At 43.3% G+C, this 19,894-nt stretch overlaps 1 protein-coding gene across 2 annotated transcripts in view; it reads right to left on the bottom strand.

Annotated features, from left to right (window-relative positions):
• Positions 1-19,894, bottom strand: part of LOC119954973 (metabotropic glutamate receptor 8) — a 533,585-nt gene that overhangs the window by 120,763 nt on the left and 392,928 nt on the right. For both annotated transcript variants that reach the window (XM_038780737.1, XM_038780738.1), the window contains exon 7: positions 6,135-6,335. In XM_038780737.1, the coding sequence (XP_038636665.1) occupies positions 6,135-6,335 (201 nt within the window). The remainder of the gene's footprint in view (positions 1-6,134; positions 6,336-19,894) is intronic.

Below are 19,894 nucleotides of genomic sequence, written 5' to 3' on the forward strand. Positions count from 1 at the left end.
GAGCCTCAAGAAACAGGCCTGTGAATTGGCATATTGGAGTTCTATTTCAGGAAGAAAATGAAAGCAACTCACCTTGCTATTCCTTTGGGACAGCTCAAAGCACAACATATCCAATAAATGCATTCCTTTTTCCAAGTGTAGTCGGCAGTAGTACTATTGTATTGCCATAACATCTTGGAAGAAAGAAGGATTCACATTTACACTGGGATCTCTCGAATTTCTTTTCACCAATTATTGATAACTGAAGTTTACTGTGTTACTGTTGGGAACAAAATTGGATGTGAATGGGTTATGTTTGAAGATGGTCGAAATATGGTCAGCATATGCCTATTGATTGATTGATTGATTTATTATCACATGTATCGAAATACAATGAATAGCATTTTCATGTTGATCATCCACCCCTATAACTCCCAACATTCATGGTGTGTCAATAAGAGTTAGTAATCAAATAGAGGGAATACTTATCCTGTGTGTGATAGACAGTTTAACCCATACATTATTTTGGGTGATTTGAACTGCCTCTCCTGCAGTTGTTTGGGTGGTTCATAGCCCCATATCTCACCTGAGCACATCTCATAACTTCAGCAATCACTAAGCTGATCAGAGACCACAATGGACCCCCTGCCATTGGGCCCTTTCACAGAGCACTGTGTCCATGGCCAAACCCTGACCTAATCCAAGTGCATTCCCCTAACCACCAGCCACTACACATCATATGACTTTTTCCTACCCCTCCATCTTTCCTCAGTTCCCTAATTTCTCACTACTTCCTTCACTACCGTGATGGGCCTCACGGTAGCATGGTGGTTAGCATCAATGCTTCACAGCTCCAGGGTCCCAGGTTCAATTCCCGGCTGGGTCACTGTCTGTGTGGAGTCTGCACGTCCTCCCCGTGTGTGCGTGGGTTTCTTCCGGGTGCTCCGGTTTCCTCCCACAGTCCAAAGATGTGCGGGTTAGATGGATTGGCCATGCTAAATTGCCCGTAGTGTAAGGTTAATGGGGGGATTGTTGGGTTACGGGTATACGGGTTACGTGGGGTTAAGTAGGGTGATCATTGCTCGGCACAACATCGAGGGCCGAAGGGCCTGTTCTGTGCTGTACTGTTCTATGTTCTATGTTCCTTCCCCTCCCTCTATCTACCTCCCCAGATCCTCACCCCTCCCCTGCCCTCTCCTATGCTGCTCAGCCTGCCTCCTCGTCCCTCACCAATTTAATTAAACTCTAACTCTGCTTGACCTAGGTACTACACTCTCCCTGGACTTCTCAGACCCAATGGGTAGGTCGGTTGAGCCGCCCATTGTAATCTACGGCCAGATGTCTATGTGAATTTGCATTTTAAACGTTACACTTCTCTGGTGACACACAGCGCGCTTTGATAGATTATCTCATTAAGATGCAAGTCTGGGACACGGGAATAATTTGGAAGGGCTGTTTTGAGTATAGTTGCAGTTTTAAGTTCTGACCACTGAGTGGTGCTGTGGATTAGTTTCGCCACCATCACCTTGACCCTCTGCCATGTTGCAGATTTCAGATAATTGGCCAAAGCAGCAATGGAGACAAGAAAATAAACTTTTGCATGTAGTGAGTGGTGAAGATCTGGAACACGTTGCCTGAGAGTAGAGTGGAGGCAGATTCAATCCTGTCATTAAGAGGCAATTGGATTATTATATACATAAGGAAGAATGTGCGAGGTGATGGGGAGAAGGCAGGGAGTGGGACTCGGTGAATTACTCATTCGGAGAGCCAGTACAGAAATGATGGGTCGAGTGGCCTCCCTCTGTGACGTAGCCTTTCTGTGATTCTATGTCAGAATGCAAGCGTGTGAGATGAATACCCCATAAACTGTCTGTTTTGTAAACATTATGAGGTCTTTTTAAAGTTATGTATATGTTTGAAAATACTTATTCATTCCCCCGTTCCACATTTTTCCTCCTTCCACATCTCTGTTCCCTCCACCTGCTCTTATAGTTTCATTAGACTTCTCTCATCCCAGCTAAGTTCCTAAAACAACTCCCACATTCCCCAGGGGCTGTCCCCTGCACTCAGCCTCTTAACTATTCCTGGCTGTGGTTCTGACCCCCAAAGCTGACGGGATCCACTGGTCAGAGGCAGTGGTCATTCCCGCTGCCAGTACCAACATAGTGAACCTTGGAGCCCGTAGTCCCTGAATCTTGTTAAAGCCACCCTTCTGCACCAGCAAATGCAAATCGCAGAGCCAAAGACAAAACAGCACTGGCCAGGAATGACTTGCGGCTTGATTGAAACATCCTCTCACAACTTCAAAGTCAGCACAGCTTGACTGGGAATGATTACACAGAGATCGACGGGTTATCATGAGGCAAGTTTATTAAGGGCTACGGAACCAAGGCTGGCAAATAGGATTAAGACACAGTTCAGCCATCATCCCTGAATAGCAGAACCAGCCCAAGCTATTGAATGGTCTTCTCCTGTTGCCATGCGTCTATCAGAAAACTCCAGGGAGCAATGGCGGGATTTGAGGCATAAGATCAGCCAAGCTTTGCTGTAGATAAAGAATGGCGTGCTAAAGGATAAATGCCCAGAAGCAGTTCATTTGTTTTTGCTGTTATAAGCATTACACAAACCCAGATTTCTGTAATCGTTTCCATTTCAAACCAAGAGAAAATATTGAACAGGGCTATTTATTCTGGCCTCTTAACAAACTAGCATCCAAATCTGACATGCTTTCAAGAGAAAAGACCGTTGTTTCAACCTGCTCTAATGTTATCAGGAATGTTTGAGGCATCAAGGTTTCAGTAAACCCAATAGAAATATACTTATTAATTTTCAATACGGTTATGTTATGCTCATTCCAAATACCGGCATTGCAAAAATATCATGTACCACTTGCATGTGGACATGGACAACCCCGGGTGTAAGTTTTTCAGTCGCCAGTCCGTATCATGCCAAAAGGATCCACTTTCACCAAAAAAGTATAAGGACACCCGTGTGTGCCATGTGAGTTTCAGGGTATAACGTCCCCGTTTTACCAGATTTTGCTGCTCCATGTCACATGGGACGATGCGCTTCCTTTCAGGAAAGGCATCTTCTCGGAAAAGCGGTTTCACAATGGCTATCGGCGGTGGTGTAAAAATGGCCAGGGTACGCTTTGAATGTGTAATTCTGTAATCCAGCATTCCCATCAGCAAGCAGCACTCAGGGCGAGTTCACATCGGGTAATCATGGACTGCACATCCGAAGTGAACTCCAAACAGGTGCTGAGTCATAAAATCACCCTTTATAAATTTAAAGAGATTCTGCTGAACGATCGATCACATTTTAATGATTGAAAATGGATGACTCGTTCAGCTGCTATCAGTGATTAAAGATCACGGGTGAGATTCTCCCCTACCCGGTGGGGTGGGTGGTCCCGGCGTAATGGAGTGGCGTGAACCACTCCGGCGTTGGGCCGCCCCAAAGGTGCGGAAGTCTCCATACCTTTAGGGGCCAAGCCCTAACCTTGAGGGGCTAGGCCCGTGCCGGAGTGGTTGGCGCCCCGCCGGCCAGCGGGAATGGCCTTTGGCGCCACGCCAGCCGGGGCCGAAGGTTCTTCGCCGGCTGGCGGAAGTCCGTACATGCGCCGGAGCGTCAGTGGCTGCTGACGTCATCCCCGCGCAGGCGCAGGGGAGGGGGTCTATTCTGCGTCCGCCATCGTGAAGACTATGGCACAGGCCCCCCATGGCACAGGCCCACCCGCCAATCAGTGGGCCCCGATCGCGGGCCAGGCCACCGTGGGGGCACCCCCCGGGGCCAGATCGCCCCCCCCCCTCCCCCAGGGCTCCGGAGACCGCCCACGCCGCCTGGTCCCGCCGGTAAGGTAGATGGTTTAATTCACTCCGGCGGGACCGGCATGACAGCGGCGGGACTTCGGCCCATCGCAGGCCGGAGAATCGCCGGGGGGGGGGGGGGGGGGGGGCGACAGGCGTGGCGCGATTCCCTCCCCGCCGAATCTTTGGTGCCGGAGACTTCGGGAGACGGCGGGGGCGGGATTCACGCCGGCCCCCGACCAGGCGGGGGGTCGGAGAATCCCGCCCAATATCTGTGTTTTAAGGTTTCATGGATAAATGTGTTTCAGTCAGGGCAGAATATAGGAGATGAAAATGGGGACAAAATGATATCACAGCAGTATGGATTAGTGTGAAATTCAATTCCCACTGTCAAGACAGGAGGGAGAAAGAAAACAAGGAATTTGGTCCAGTGGTTAGCACTGCTGCCTCACATCACTAAGTACCCAGGTTCAGTTCCGACCTTAGGTGACTGTCTGTGCAGAGTCTGCACGTTCTCCCTGTGTCTGCGTGGATTTCCTCCGGGTGCTCCGGTTTCCTCCCACAGTCCAAAGATGTGCAGGTTACGTGGATTGGCAATGATCAATTGCCCTTAGTGTTCAAGGATGCGTATGTGAGGCTGTGGGGATGGAGTGGGGGTGGGTCAGTGCAGACTCAATGGACCGAATGGACTCCTTCTGTACTTCAGGAGTCTGTGATTAAATGACTTCAGGCCAGTCATTAGGAAAGTGCTGGAATCTATTATTAAGGATGTTTGAACAAAACACTTTTTAAAAAATCATGGAATGATCATAGTTAACATGACTTTACATGATAGGTTAAATGAGTAGGCAAGAAGGTGGCAGATGGAGTATAATACAGGAGTCTAATGGAGTATAATAATAATCTTATTGCAATTGTACACTGTTTTGGTGAGAGAACACATGAAATCCTGTTCACAGATTTGATATCCATACTGGAGGAAGGATATACTTCCATTGGAGATGGCACATTGAGGTTTCACTCGATTCGGCCCAAAATGAGAAGCTGAGAAAACTGCATCTATATTCCCAAGAGTTTAGAAGCATGAGAGGTTATCTCATTGAAAAGTAGAAGATTCTGAAGCACCTTGACAGGGTAGACTCTGAGAGATTGCTTTTTTTTTGGCTGGGAAATCTGAATCACAGGAGCGCGGTCTCAGGATGTGGGGCCGATTATTTAGGGTTGAAAAGAGGAGACGGTTTTTCACTGAAAGTTATGAATCTTCGGAATTCTCTTTCCCAAGGGTTGTCGACGTTCCATTTTTGAACATATAAAAAGCTGAAGGCGGGCATGAGATGATTACTTGAATAAAAACAATGTTGCAGTGGTTCAGGGTAAAGGCAGGGGAATGGCACTAAATCATGATGCTCGCGTGAAGAGCCGGTGCAGACACAATCGGTCTAGTGGCCTCTTTCTGCACCGTAACATGTGATTCTGTAATGTCAAGAGATATTTCAGAGCAGGAGTTGATGCTGAAGATCAGCCATGATAGTGTGAATTCCAAAGCAGGCTTAATGGGCCACATGTTCTAGTCCTGCTCCCAGTTCTTAGTTGGAAGGTATACTGTACAACAGTCAAAAGCTTTAGGGAGGGCTGAAAGCTGTTTCAGTCTTAATGCTATTTCATAACCGCTGAACAACATATGAGAGTTATTCATCACAGGAGTTAAATTGTTGACAACAGAAACAAGTTAACAGTGGTCCCTAAATTAAGGACCTTTTCCATAGTTTGCTTCAACAAGATGATTTTCAACAATGTTAACTCTCAAGAGAAAACAAAAGGTTGAATCAAATTAGGGAAAGCTCTGTATGTATATTCAATGAGAGAGTCATATTAGAATATTACCGATATCATTAGCAGTGCAGAACCATTAAGTGACCTTTAGTGACCTGAGGAAAACCCGTAAGTTTGGCAGCATGGTAAGCATGAAGAAACTTTATATCTCAATTTCAAATAAAGATTGAAAGCTCATAATTACCTCCGGTAGAATGTAGATCTAAACTCACCTGTTGCTCTGGGGAAACCATGACCTTTAGAGTAGTAAGCTTTGAATACATACAGGTGGAGGGCATTAATTGGATGGTTACTCGAGCACATATAAAGAGACACTTACTGACACAGGAATTGAGTCTGGTCTGGAGATGTATAGCTGTAATTTTGCACTCTGTGAATAAAGCTATTCCAAATAAAGATTGGCTCTATTTCTCCCTTCACCGACTGGCTAACACCAATAAAAATATGTTTTTAAAAGAGAGCAGAGGCGGGAAAAAACTATGCCTGGATAGAGCAAAAAATAAAACTACTTACCACTGAAGTTTACAGCTCGAACAAACCGCAGAAGTTCCTTGCCATCCACAGAGCTCATTGTGGGGCACAGACCAACATAACCAGGGCACAGTTCCTTGTGCATATTGTGCAATGCATGTGCCATTGAGTACACAGCGTCGATGACAAACTGCACTTTTCCTTCCTGCTCATATGATGAATCCCTTCCAATTCTTTCCAACCCTAAAAAAGATGAAGTTCAACATTCATGAGGTTTTTTTTAATATGCTTCCTCAGAGCCCAAATTGTGTAAGAATGCTTATGGTGTTCAATAATTCAACTTCAGTGTCTGGTGTTTCTCTTTAAACACCTTCTCTCCATTGCTGCCTAGTCTCAACACATCACTGATCATTTTCCTTCACCTTACCCCAGAACAGATGCTACTCACTCTCTATTTGTGTCTTTTATCATATCTAATCCAAAGAGCAGCAAGATCCTCAATGCCTCAGGCACTGGTATCTCAAGTTGCTGCTTAAATGGGATAGAGTTCAGCTGTAGCTGCACTATGCTTCCACGTGCAATAATGAGAAATTATTACTTTTAACGACTGGTGCAATAGAATTGAAATGTGGCAATATATCACTGCATAAACACACCAGTTTTGATGTCGCATGTCAAAAATGTTCACGGGTCAGTTTTGTCACGTTAAACAGTTTTCAGATGTGCCTTAATGAAACTGCGAATAAGGAACGGCAACACGTGACATTAGCTGGTTTGTCAAATGTTACTAATTCCACTGTGATGCGGGTTATCTAATGAAAATGAAGAGAGTGCGCCCACACATTCACCATCACCGACAAGAAATCTTACACGCTCTCCATCAGACATCTTAACTTATCTCAAAAGGTAGGCATAATATACTGCTGAGACTTCACATCAGCTTGGGACTGAGGCGCAAAGATAAGCAGGGCAAAACGTCTGCACGCATCATCAGTACTTAATGCGAGGCACTCTGAAAATGACAACAAATGCTGTAAAACAGTTTCAGAATTTCTGTTCAATGCTGTTCCCCCAAATACTTTTGTAAAATGCCAGGATCAGTGATGTAAGTTCAGCCTCCATTCACAACTAATAAATGGTATGTAAAGATTTGGAGGCTGAAAATGGTGGTTCTGCATTTTTGAAGAGTTTAATAGCTGCTGAAGTCCTTGCCAATAATCAGCAGACGTGGTAAAGCACCGGACTACGATTCACATTACAGAGTTTCCAATTATTGAGACCACTGATTTTTTTGACATTGGCTTGAACCAAGTTCCATTTCCATTGCTTAGAAACCTGTGAGCTTTACTATTGTGGGGGATCACTTTTGGTCCATTTCTGCATGGAAACATAAAACCACAGACCTGTATTTCCTGTGAAGAGATCAGGAGAAACAAGTTGAAATAGAACAAAGAACATAGAACATAGAACAATACAGCACAGAACAGGCCCTTTGACCCTCGATGTTGTGCCGAGTATCGTCCGAAACCAAGATCAAGCTATCCCACTCCCTGTCATTCTGGTGTGCTCCATGTGCCTATCCAATAACCGCTTGAAAGTTATGCCACCAGGGTTTTTCAAATATTAAATATTGTTGTGCTTTTAGTTTCTGAGGATTGTTTCAATATCCACAGGAAGAGAACCTCCAGTTCCTCTCCAAATCACACACCATACTGAGCTGTATTTCACCTTTCATTCATCACCTCAAAGTTAATACCCTGGAATGCCATACCTAATACATCAAGTGGATCAAGAAGTGCCGCTCAGCACTAGCTTTTCAAGGGCAACTCACGATGAGCAATAAATACTGGCCTTGCGAGTGATGCTCAGGTCCAAAGAGTGGAAGCAAAATGTCGCTTTATGTGGTTCATTCAGAAGTTGCAAGCACAACGCAAAGCCAATATGTTGCAAAATTAGGAATCAATTGGTTCTAAAAACTGTTTCCCTCTCTGGTGCAACACCAATGAAATCAGGGAAGGGAAAATAAGCAGGTTTTGTTTCTCTTTATACTATGGTGACAGTCAAAATTTGGGACAAGAGACGAAGGAAAACAATTTTTTAGATTCCAAACAAGAGTCATTTTGCCAAATACATTGTCGAGAAGGTTGAGGTCAAGACTTTGGAGGCGCATGTATTTTGGATCAATTAGTCGGTATCTATACCAGAAATGAATTAACCAATGGAGATAATTGTATTTCTATATCGATGTCAACACATATTCTCTTACAGGCCAAACAAGTTAACAGGAACTATTTGGTGCATTCATAATAAATTAGACTTTTTTAAAGTGACATTAAAGTTCCAACTTGTCTATTTTCTATGTGTGTATATTACATATAGCTCTTGGGGCTAACGGGATCAAGGGATATGGGGGGAAGGCGGGATCAGGGTATTGTCCTTGATGATCAGTCATGGTCATAATGAGTGGCGGTGCAGGCTCGAAGGGCTGAATGGCCTCCTCCTGCTTCTATTTTCTATGTATCTATGTATGTATATGGCAGCATTGTAACCTGGCCAAAATAATTAATTATAGTGCACATTCCATGATATATCCTTCTCAAATTCTCGGAAAGCCACCATGTGCTTCTGCTAGAAATCGTAAAAATATTCTTCCATAAAAAGGATGTTCAGCTCATCATGTCTGTGCCTATTCTAGCTCCATAACTGGAGCTAATACATCTTTTGATGATGTTGCCAGGTGTGCTGATTGCAGATGTGCTAACTGCTTATCCACCGACACTTTTACCTTATCAGTTATGACTTATTGCTTAGAAGACAGTTTGGAATCCACACTTTCAGAGGGACATACAGATTATAGAGAGAGCGCAAAGACATGTTACCAGGAAAATGAAAGGCACGAGGGAATACCTTATGAGGAGCATCTAAGAATTCCTGGATTACAATCTTTAGAGAAGGGAAGCCTATTTTTTGATTTAGTTGAAGTTTATAAATTGAAACACGGCCTTACTACCTCTTAGCCTGAAAAGCTCTTTACTCTCAATTGTTGTATTCTGCTTGATAATCAGTATAAACTACAGAAAGTTGGTTCATGCCTTGATATTTGTTAAAAAAAAATTCCCTTGGCAGTGTTGATACTTGGAATGCTTTGCCTGATCTTGTTGTGAATGCTGGAAATGTAGTGACTTTTAGCAGGCTTGTTCGAAACATAGGCCGGGATTCTCTGTTCCGAGTTCAACCCTCAACCGCTGCTAGCGGGAACGGAAAATGTGACTCTCGGCCAAAGCTCCATTCACTGTGGCGAGACAGGAGAATCCCGCTGCCATGAACAGACGGAGAATCCCACCCACTAGTGTGATTTCTTTATATGTATTGTCTTATGTTGTTGCTGATGTTCTTGTTTTTAATATTGTGCCCACGTGCTTCACGGTGTTTGGCAATAAAGCTAAATGAACAAATAAATACAGACCATGACTTACTTTCTTTACTCATAACAGCACAAAGTACCCATAAAATATAACACCGCTTGTTGTAAACTAAAGGTAGGCGCCTACATCTAATTCAAACCTTGAATATTTGCTATATGGGAGAAAATGGAGACAGAACTGCAAGCGATGTTAAAAACCATCAGCACTTCACTGAGATACACCATTTTACATTCCATCAACACTCCATTACTAGTTTTGATTTATGTTGAGTGACATTCCAAAGGACAAAAATGTTGAATTCATTGCAAACCCCTGTTACTTCAATTCTAAAACAACCCTAGACGTTCATTCAGTTTTGTAGCTGACATTAATATGCCCTGGGTGGCATCTTCCCCTAAACAAAGAAATCTTTTTGACAGCCAGAATTTGTCTTTCGAATTCTGCTGTGTTTTCAAGCCAAGACATTAAATGTACCGTTTATCTTCAAGTGAATAAAATGTGTATATTAAATTTGTTATATGGGTTGTCATAAATGCATGTAGTACCTGTTACTCTTGATAGGGGTGTTATGGTCATCTTTATCAATGTTAAAGCTGCCACTCCATGAGCAATGCAACAGTTTCCATCTTATAATTAAATTATATCAAACAATATAGTCCCTGGGTACAAAGAAGCCAGTTGAAATGCTTTATGATTTGTCCATTCATTCTGCATTGTTTGTCAGTAACTGAAATTTCTAATGTACAAAATAGGGCCAAAACAAAAAACCTCAAAAAATGCATCATTTATATTAACATTATCAAATATTTTCCATTGAATTGTCTTGTGACTGCCGCTTTGAGAGAATAGGCAAGTGATCAAGGAACCAGCATGTGAAGCAGCATGTGGTCAGCTGACAGATAGTAGTGCAGGAGTTACAGCTGTTGATGCAGCTGTGATTAATGGTTGTTGAAATCCGGGAGTAGATATGTCTGCTGAGCCATCCTATAATATATGTATCCATATCAATTGGTGCCTTCAAATGAATTGAACCTGTAAGGGCCCTTAGTTCCTATAATTTTGTCTCCATCGTATTTGGTCCATGGATTGTTAACGGAGACAAGTCACGCAGAGGAAGTAAGTAACTCAAAGTGTTAAAATAGTACACTGTGTTGTAAAGTTTTGTATTTTGGGCAGAAAACCTTTATGGTACCCAAGAGATTGGAGGGATTTGTTTTGATTGGTTGCTTGGTAACCAATGGATATGCCAGGGACATTATTCTGCCCAGAAAATTACAGCAATTGGTTGCTATCAGATGGGGTTTTTTTGGAGAGACCCCAGGGCAAGCCACTGGACCCTCAGGTGGATGCAGCTCATTCTATGCTCTACTTTTACTCTCTGAATGCAGAAGCTTCTAGACCCTGCAAAAATAAGCTGTCTCTCTCTCTCTCCCGATGATTAGCTGCCTGCTATTTCCACGAGACTACTGTGAAAACCATTACAAGCTGAAACATCCATCCAAAAGGGCAGCACAGTAGCACAGTGGTTAGCATAGTTGCTTCACAGCTCCAGGGTTTCAGGTTCGATTCCCGGCTTGGGTCACTGTCTGTGTGGAGTCTGCACGTTCTTCCCGTCTCTGCGTGGGTTTCCTCCGGGTGCTTTGGTTTCCTCCCACAGTCCAAAGATGTGCAGATTAGGTGGATTGGCTATGATAAATTGCCCTGAGTGTCCAAAAAAGGTTGGGTGGGGTTACTGGGTTACGGGGATAGTGTGGAAGTATGGGCTTGGGTAGGGTGCTCTTTCCAGGGACTGGTGCAGACTCGATGGGCCAAATGGCCTCCTTGTGCACTGTAAATTCTTTGTAAATTCTATGAAAGCCTGGACTGAAGAAGAAACTAATGTCCATCTGAAACAGAGTCTTATCTTTTTACTTTCATCATTATTTTACACCCCTCTTTCCCCTCTGTGTTTGTTTGTCTGTGTGTGGAGGGGCGAGTTAAAAGGTGAAGGGTTAGAGATTAGATAGTAGTTAACCATTGTAATTGTTGCCTATTGAATTTGAGTTACTGTTAATAATATAAAATCAATTGTGTTTAAATTTACAAACCTGGTGACTGCAAATATTGGGCAGCTGAAGGACTTGGAACTTTTTAAATAAAAGCTAACATCAACCGTATTGCAATTCCCAGTCAAGTGGGGCTGGAATTGACTGTGCACTGATCCAGGGTGTCATAATAAGCCTACTTATAGTTTACTAGTCTTGTGTGAAAAGGAACCAGAAATACATCAGTGTCTTTTCACATCTTCATTAAAGTTCTGGAAGACTTCCACTTCTTCCAAGGGTTAGACTTTGACAAGGTACTTTTGCTCATGGTTAAAATTCTGAGGTGAATTTTGATCGTACAATTTGATCGCGCATGTAACTTGCGCCTTATTTCCATGTCTACGTCAGTATCAGTCAGCTTTATTGAAAAATAAAGAACTGATAAAAACCTGAAATTAAACCTGAAAAACAGATGCCTGTCCAACTGTTCAAACTTCTGTTGATACAGTTTCCAGATTGCCTTCGTAAGAATGCTTGGCTGAACTCGAAGAATAGCTAATGGTAGCTTATTAGGCAATGTTAACACAACTTAAAGGGGAGTGCTAGCCTTGTTTTATTGACAGTTTTATGAGGTTGTATTATTTTTTCTTGCTTTGACGTGTTTTTCAATACTTGTGTTCCCATTTGTACAGGATTAATAGATGGTAAGAAAATTAAAAGTTTTGTCATTGCTACCATGACTGTGTATGTTTCAATAACACTTTTATGAGATTGTAGCAACAATTTTCTTTTCAAAGGGGAGTTTCAAAGCATGTTTGCTTACTTTGCCAGTTTCAGAAGTATTTCAAAAACCTACAAGACTTGCAATGGCTCATTAGTCTTCTCTACAGCGGATAATGGATGCGTGGGTGTGGAGGATGCATGGGAGAGTGGGGGGTGAGACAGTGAATAGGGGCAAAGAGGAAATATGGAAGGAGTGTGCAATGGACATGGGGGATTTGAGATGGGGATGGGCGTTCAATGGGGCATGGAAGGGACATGGATGTATGAGGGGGAATGAAGGGGCTGAGGTGGTGAGGGCTGGGAGCCGAACAGCCACGGAGAGGGCAGGTCTTATGTCCATGAGACTTTGAGATGGACATCTAACCAGCCATCTTGGCACTATCTGTCGCTGTCTCGGGCCTGCTTAGGGAGGTGGCAGACCCAAACCCCTGGCTACCCACATCTCACAGAGATGAAAACACTGGGAATAGGCGGAGGATTGGAAAGTCAGGAAATGGCCTGACTCGCGTTTCCCAATGCAGAGTGGAAGATCCAGCCCCATTGCTCTCTTTGACATAGACTGCTGCCTTTTGAATGTGACAAGAAAATACTCCTTAATCCAAAACAAACAAAAGAACCGTCATTGCATCATAATGTGTCAAATGCACTTTGTCCACCAAAAGAAGCAGAAACGTCATTCCAATTTTCTGTGTGCTGCTGTAACATAAATGCATCTTCGTATACCACACATATGAGGATTTGGTTGTACTCCTTCACTTTTATAACATTCCAATCAGCAAATCTGGACCATGGGATTTAAACTAATGGTTTTTAAACCATGGACAAAATTTCATGGCATATCAGTTAGTAGCACATGTAAGCATAACAACATGGCAACAGCCTTTCAGTCTCCCTTAAACAATGGTACCGCTAACACAATGATGCTGTGATGGTAGTAGGGAAGATGCTGGAATCTATCATCAAGGAAGAAATAACGAGGCATCTGGATTGATATTGTCCCATTGGACATACGCAGCATGGGTTCATTAAGGGCAGGTCGAGCCTAACAAATTTAGTGGAATTTTTTGAGGACATTACCAGTGCGGTAGATAACAGGGAGCCAATGGATGTGGTATATCTGGATTACCAGAAAGCTTTTGACAAGGTGCCACACAAAAGGTTGCTACGTAAGATAATGATGCATGGCATTAAGGGTAAAGTAGCAGCATGGATAGAGGATTGGTTAATTAATAGAAAGCAAAGAGTGTTTCTCTGGTTTGGAATCAGTAGCTAGTGGTGTCCCTCAGGGATCAGTGTTGGGCCCACAATTGTCCACAATTTATACAGATCATTTGGAGTTGGAGACCAAGTACAATGTGTCCAAGTTTGCAGACGATGAGTGGTAAAGCGAAAAGTGCAGAGGATATTGGAAGTCTGCAGAGGGATTTGGCTAGTTTAAGTGAATGGGCTAGGGACTGGCAGATGGAGTACAATGTTGCCAAATGTGAGGTTATCAATTTTGGTAGGAATAATAACGAAAGGGATTATTAGCTAAATGATAAAATATTAAAACATGCTGCTGTGCAGAGAGACCCGGGTGTGCTAGTGCATGAGTCACAAAAAGTTGGTTGACAGTTGCAACAGGTGATTAAGAAGGCAAATGGAGTTTTGTCCTTCATTGCTAAAGGGATGGACATAAGACTAGGGAGGTTGTGCTGCAACTGTATAATGTGTCAGTGAGGCCACACCTGGAGTATTATGTTCAGTTTTGGTCTCCTTACCTGAGAAAGGATGTACTGGCGCTGGAGGGTGTGCAGAGGAGATTCACTAGGTTAATCCCAGAGTTAAGGGGGTTGGATTATGAGGAGAGGTTGAGTAGACTGGGACATACTCATTGGAATTTAGAAAGATGCGGAGCGATCTTCTAGAAATATATAAAATTATGAAGGAAATAGATAGGATAGATGCGGGTAGGTTGTTTCCATTGGCGAGTGAAAGCAAAACTAGGGGGCATAGCCTCAAAATAAGGGGAAGATCTTAGGAGGAACTTTTTCACCCAAAGGGTTGTGAATCTATGAATTCCCTGCCCAGTGAAGCAGGTGAGGTTCCTTCATTGAATGTTTCCAAGATAAAGATAGATAGTTTTTTGAATAAAGGTAAAGGGTTATGGTGTTCGGGTGGGAAAGTGGAACTGAGTCCACAAAAGATCAGCCAGGATCTCATTGAATGGCGGAGCAGGCTCGAAGGGCCAGATGGCCTACTCCTGCTCCTAGTTCTTATGTTCTTATATGCTCATTTTCTCCTTTCACCTTTGCAGTAAAACAACAGCATCATAACAGCAGTACAACCAAATCTCAGCTCCACATAGTCTGAGCTACACATACTTCTAGTGACACCAACTCTGTACGGAATTGACAATATTTCCCCACAAAGTTTGTTCTTTTTTGCTTTGCTTAACCATTATGGGATGGGCCACTCTGTTCCTGCTGGCAGTGCATGCCTACCCTTGGGTTTCTAGCGGCGTGGGGTGGTCTGAATGGGGAATCCCATCGACAAGCGGGAGGTGGGAGAGAGAATCCTATCTCCAGCAAACGACACGCCGTTGAGAAATATGTTCCTGGGGGACTACAGAATCTAGCCCTAGATTTCTGATGTAACGACAGGGCTGCTTACTGAAAAGTTATTCTAGTAGTTCAGGCTGATATGATGATCCTAAAGTCATTTGATTGATTTATAGATCATAGCATTTACAGTGCAGAAGGAGGCCATTCGGCCCATCGAGTCTGCACCGGCTCTTGGAAAGAGCATCCTACCCAAGGGCAACACCTCCATCCTACCCCCATAACCCAGTAACCCCACCCAATACTAAGGGCAATTTTGGACACTAAGGGCAATTTATCATGGCCAATCCACCTACCCAGCACATTTTTGGACTGTGGGAGGAAACCGGAGCACCCGGAGGAAACCCACGCACACACGGGGAGGATGTGCAGACCCCGCCCAGACAGTGACCCAAGCCGGAATCGAACCTGGGACCCTGGAGCTGTGAAGCAATTGTGCTATCCACAATGCTACCGTGCTGCCCTCACCTAACCTTTTTTGGACACAAAGGGCAATTTAGCATGGCCAATCCACCTAACCTGCACATCTTTGGACTGTGGGAGGAAACCGGAGCACCCGGAGGAAACCCATGCACACACGAGGAGGATGTGCAGACCCCGCCCAGACAGTGACCCAAGCTGGAATCGAACCTGGGACCCTGGAGCTGTGAAGCAACTGTGCTATCCACAATGCTACCGTGCTGCCCCACTAATCTTCTTTTTGACTAATGCCTCGGAATTCCATTGTTGGCCTCCTCATAAATCTGACCGTGCAGTAATTTGTTTCAAAAGATTCCGTGTTGTCAGAATTTCAGTATGTAATTTCTTATCTCATTTCAGCAGTTGCACTTTAGAAAACCTGTGTGTCTCCTTTCCACATCAAAGATATCAGAAGCATCCACTAATTTGTTTGCTCAAGTATTCCGTTAAAGGCATGGTGGATCTCTCTCCGAGGTCAAACTATGATACAAATTGGCAGCGTACCTACTTCCCCCTTGGGCTCCTCAAGCAAATAGGGAGCAGTTACAGAAATTGGGTGCTCCGACACCTCCCGATAATTTACTCAATAATTTTGATATGCAGGGTCAAAGGAGAAAGTTATAAATTTAAGGTGTGGGCGTAGTTCACTTGTGTACAGACGTGTTCAGAATTTATAGGAGTGTTATGACATCCTGGGCTAGAGGCAATCAATTCCAGCTCCACTTGACCCAGAGTCGCAATACAAGTGAATTAACCAGTACCTATGAGAAAAATACTCAAAGTCTTTGGCCCTTGGCTGCCCAATAATTACAGTCACCAGGTTTGTAAATTTCAACAAAATTACTGTTTATTTATTATAAAAGCTATTATGAAATATGCAGCAAATACAACTGGTTAACTATCATCCAATTTCCAATTCCCCCCCACTTTAGCTTTCCCCCACCCTCTACGCATGCACTCCACAAGACAAACAAACATAGAGGGCATAGAAAGGGGTAAAAATAATAAGTTAAAGGAATAAGAGCCTTTGTTTCAGATGGTGGTTTCTAGTACACCTTCCTTCACAGTAAACTTGCAGGTCAAAGTCTCTTTTTGCAGCCTGTAATGGTCTTCCCTGTAGATTCATTCATTCATTCAGGTTCTCTGCAGAGGAGACAGAATGAGCAGGTCTTTGTCTCTGTATCTTGGGCTCAACTGCTCCCCGAGGTCTCAGTGAATCATCCCAGTAAGGTAGGATCCAATCAGCACCTGTAACCAGACAGGGACTGGCCTTTTGGCCAATTCATTTGCCACCCACCAATCAATCAAACCAAGTCCCACCCCATCTCTCTCTGGTGCCAAAATGTCCGAGGTCTCCTGTTCAAAACTAGCAGAGTGTTCTCTCCTGTAGCTTCTGAATGCCTCACTCCTCTCTGCTGCTTGACTGAAAAATACATGTCCATTAATCACCCATGGATCAAAAATGATAACGGCAAAATAAAACAAAGGGGAAATAAGGGAATAAGCAGGAAGGACCCTTACAACAGATCCAAAGCATAGTGTATGTAAGGCCAGCTGCTGTACCCTCAAGCACATACTTAACCTGTAGAAGGGTCATTTAGATCCTTAAAACGTTAGCTCTGTTTCTCTCCACAGATGCTGCCAGACCTGCTGAGTTTATCCAGTAGTTTTTGTTTTTTTTAACCTTGTCCAGTCTGGCCTCCTCAGCTTGAGCTGTTATAGATGCTGGAAGCAATCCTTCAATTTACCACCATATTCATGACATTGAGAATTGTGTTTTTTTCAAACAGCAAGACCGCTCTAAATGAGCCAAACAGACCGCATGAAGAATTGTGCCAAGGAGGACTTTCAGGAATTCGATAATCATGATGCACTCAGTTTGAAAGTAGCAGGTCTTCAAATTTCCAACTAGGCAAGTAAGAGGTCCTCAGTCCATTCAGTCGCGTTCATTAAGTAGTTCTTGGATTAGGAATCAGTTTACATGTCTTGTTTTATCTTCCTTTCTGTTCATTGCATATATCTGGTATTGATCCAATTCTCCACAAAATACTTCAACTGAATTACTATTTCTTGTGCTCATAGGTTAAGGTTAGCTCGTCCAAGGACATAAACAAGGGGGTTGTTACTTAAGACTTAGCTGTGCTTTTTGCTAATCATTGTGTGTCTCAGATCTGTTAGCCTAGCTTTCCTCATAATACCTCTGCATATATGCTTTTGACCTGGTGACCTAGCTATTTATCGCTTAACCATCATCAATAAAACTGATTAGCCCGTTCATTATCATTTAATTGGATTTGACACTTACTCCTATAGAATAAACAGTTGACAATAAATATAGAATCTACACTCATCTACTACTAATCTCTACACTAAAACAATAGCTATGATCTGCTCTTACTCACACTATCTTTCCTACAGTCTGTCTTCTAGCCTTCTCCTCAACCTCTCGCCCAGAAAGCTTAGCATCGATGCCTTATATAGTTCTGCATCTAGATCCCTCAAGTGGTTGATTAGGACATAACATTAACCCTTACAGTTCTGTATATTTATCATAATGCCACAATGGTACTGGGTCTGCTGTAGTCAGCGGGGGTGCGTTTGCCATTGGCTCTTCCGGCATGTGTTCTATTCTGGCATGGATGCCACATATTCCAAGGGGGTGAGATGACAATTCCTACTGGTGTTCGGAACATGCCACATAAACAAAATGAGGGAGAGGATTAAGGAGACCTCAGTTTTAGCACGCCAGCCAAAAGACTGCAACTTGCATCGATGCAGCACTCTCTCAGTACTGCACTCGAGTGTCAGCCTTGATTCAGGCGTGGGGCCCGTACCCACAACCTTCTTCCTCAGAGATAAATATGCTGCCAAACTGTCAGCAGAGATTGTGAATGGCAGTGCTCTGAGTTGTTGCTCTTGGTTTAAGCCACTGGTCATTGCTGCTGATAAGAACAGGGAACTAATCTCTAATCTTTGCTCACCTTAGTCAGTCAGTTGGTTTATCTCAAGAACTTTCATTTCACGACAAATCTTTCAATGTGGCCTTGATCACATACACCCTAAAGGTAAATTAATCAAATATCCCCCTTAATGCAGTTGATTCCAGGCAGATCTGCACCCGGAACGCTCTGCTCCAAATAGTGCCATGAATGAGACTTCTGGATGCGCGACTTCACAGCCACTTTCATTCCGTCTATGCAAAAATTCAGAATATTCTGTTTGGCTGCACCCACATATTCCATATTTGAGCTCCTATGTTTCATTAAAGTTCTACACAATGAAATACTCTTCCATCTGAAATAATTTCAGTATGTTACAAAGGAAACTCAATGTAGTAGAATTTTTGTTGTCACTCTTCTTGAATGTGCTTGAATGGCTTCTTTTACATCAGATTATAATGTTTTACAGCCTGTAGATGTCGAGCTGACAGAAACCCATAATTGACTAAATTGTGCACATGAGCTTGTTTTTTTTTAATTGGATCATTTTATTTTTTAAGTTGTCTGTCACTATTAGGGTCATCTTCTTGTTCAGCCTCTGAGGCAATGATGACAATTTTCTACCATCTGAGATGTTTGGTAGAATTCCGGAAGATTCCAGGCAGATCTGCACCCGGAACGCTCTGCTCCAAATAGTGCCATGAATGAGACTTCTGGATGCACGACTTCACAGCCACTTTCATTCCGTCTATGCAAAAATTCAGAATATTCTGGCTCCACCCACATATTCCATATTTGAGCTCCTAAGTTTCATTAAAGTTCTACACAATGAAAATATTCAGCCGTGTTTCTCTCTAATTCTGCCCCTGTCTCATTAGTGCAACAAGACTACTTATTATTGGTTCCATTACCCTGTGAGAATACTGTTCCAGTATTTTCACACACTTATTTCCTGATCTATACTGCTCCATGAATTTAGACATTGCTCTCCAGCAACACTTTATTTTCATCCAAGATCTAGCACCTGTTACTTTCAACAGGCCTCATCTGTTTTATGAGCAAATCCTTTAAAAGCCTCTTTGCAATTCTGTTTATCCTATTTTTGTCTTTCATGCTAGATGATCTTTTCTGTACAATTTATTTCAATCGTGTTTGTGGTGTCATTTCATTCCATTCCTATTTCCTTACATCTTTTGAAGCACTTGCATTTTTAGGCTATTTTTAAGTATCCCCTTCAACCATTGAGGTTTATGTTTGGATCCTGTTGGGATCTTGGGCTGGATTGTCCGCCCCGCACTGCCACTTTTCATCCTCGACCCGCCTGCGGGATTCTCCATTACGCCAGCCGGTCAATGGGTTTCCCATCGTGGGGCAGCCCCACGCCGCCGAGAAACCCCGAGATGCCGGCAAAACGGAGAATCCTGCTGGCGGAGAATCCCAACCCTTAAATTTAAATTTCCCCAGTTCCAGATTCCATCCCACTCCCGAGTTTCTTATTCATGGTAAAACAAACATTGCATCCTTGTTGATTCTGAACTTAACTCTGACTCAGTCCCTCACCAGGCCACCTAA

Source organism: Scyliorhinus canicula, chromosome 20 (assembly GCF_902713615.1).
Source record: "Scyliorhinus canicula chromosome 20, sScyCan1.1, whole genome shotgun sequence".
Taxonomy (NCBI): Eukaryota; Metazoa; Chordata; class Chondrichthyes; order Carcharhiniformes; family Scyliorhinidae; genus Scyliorhinus; species Scyliorhinus canicula.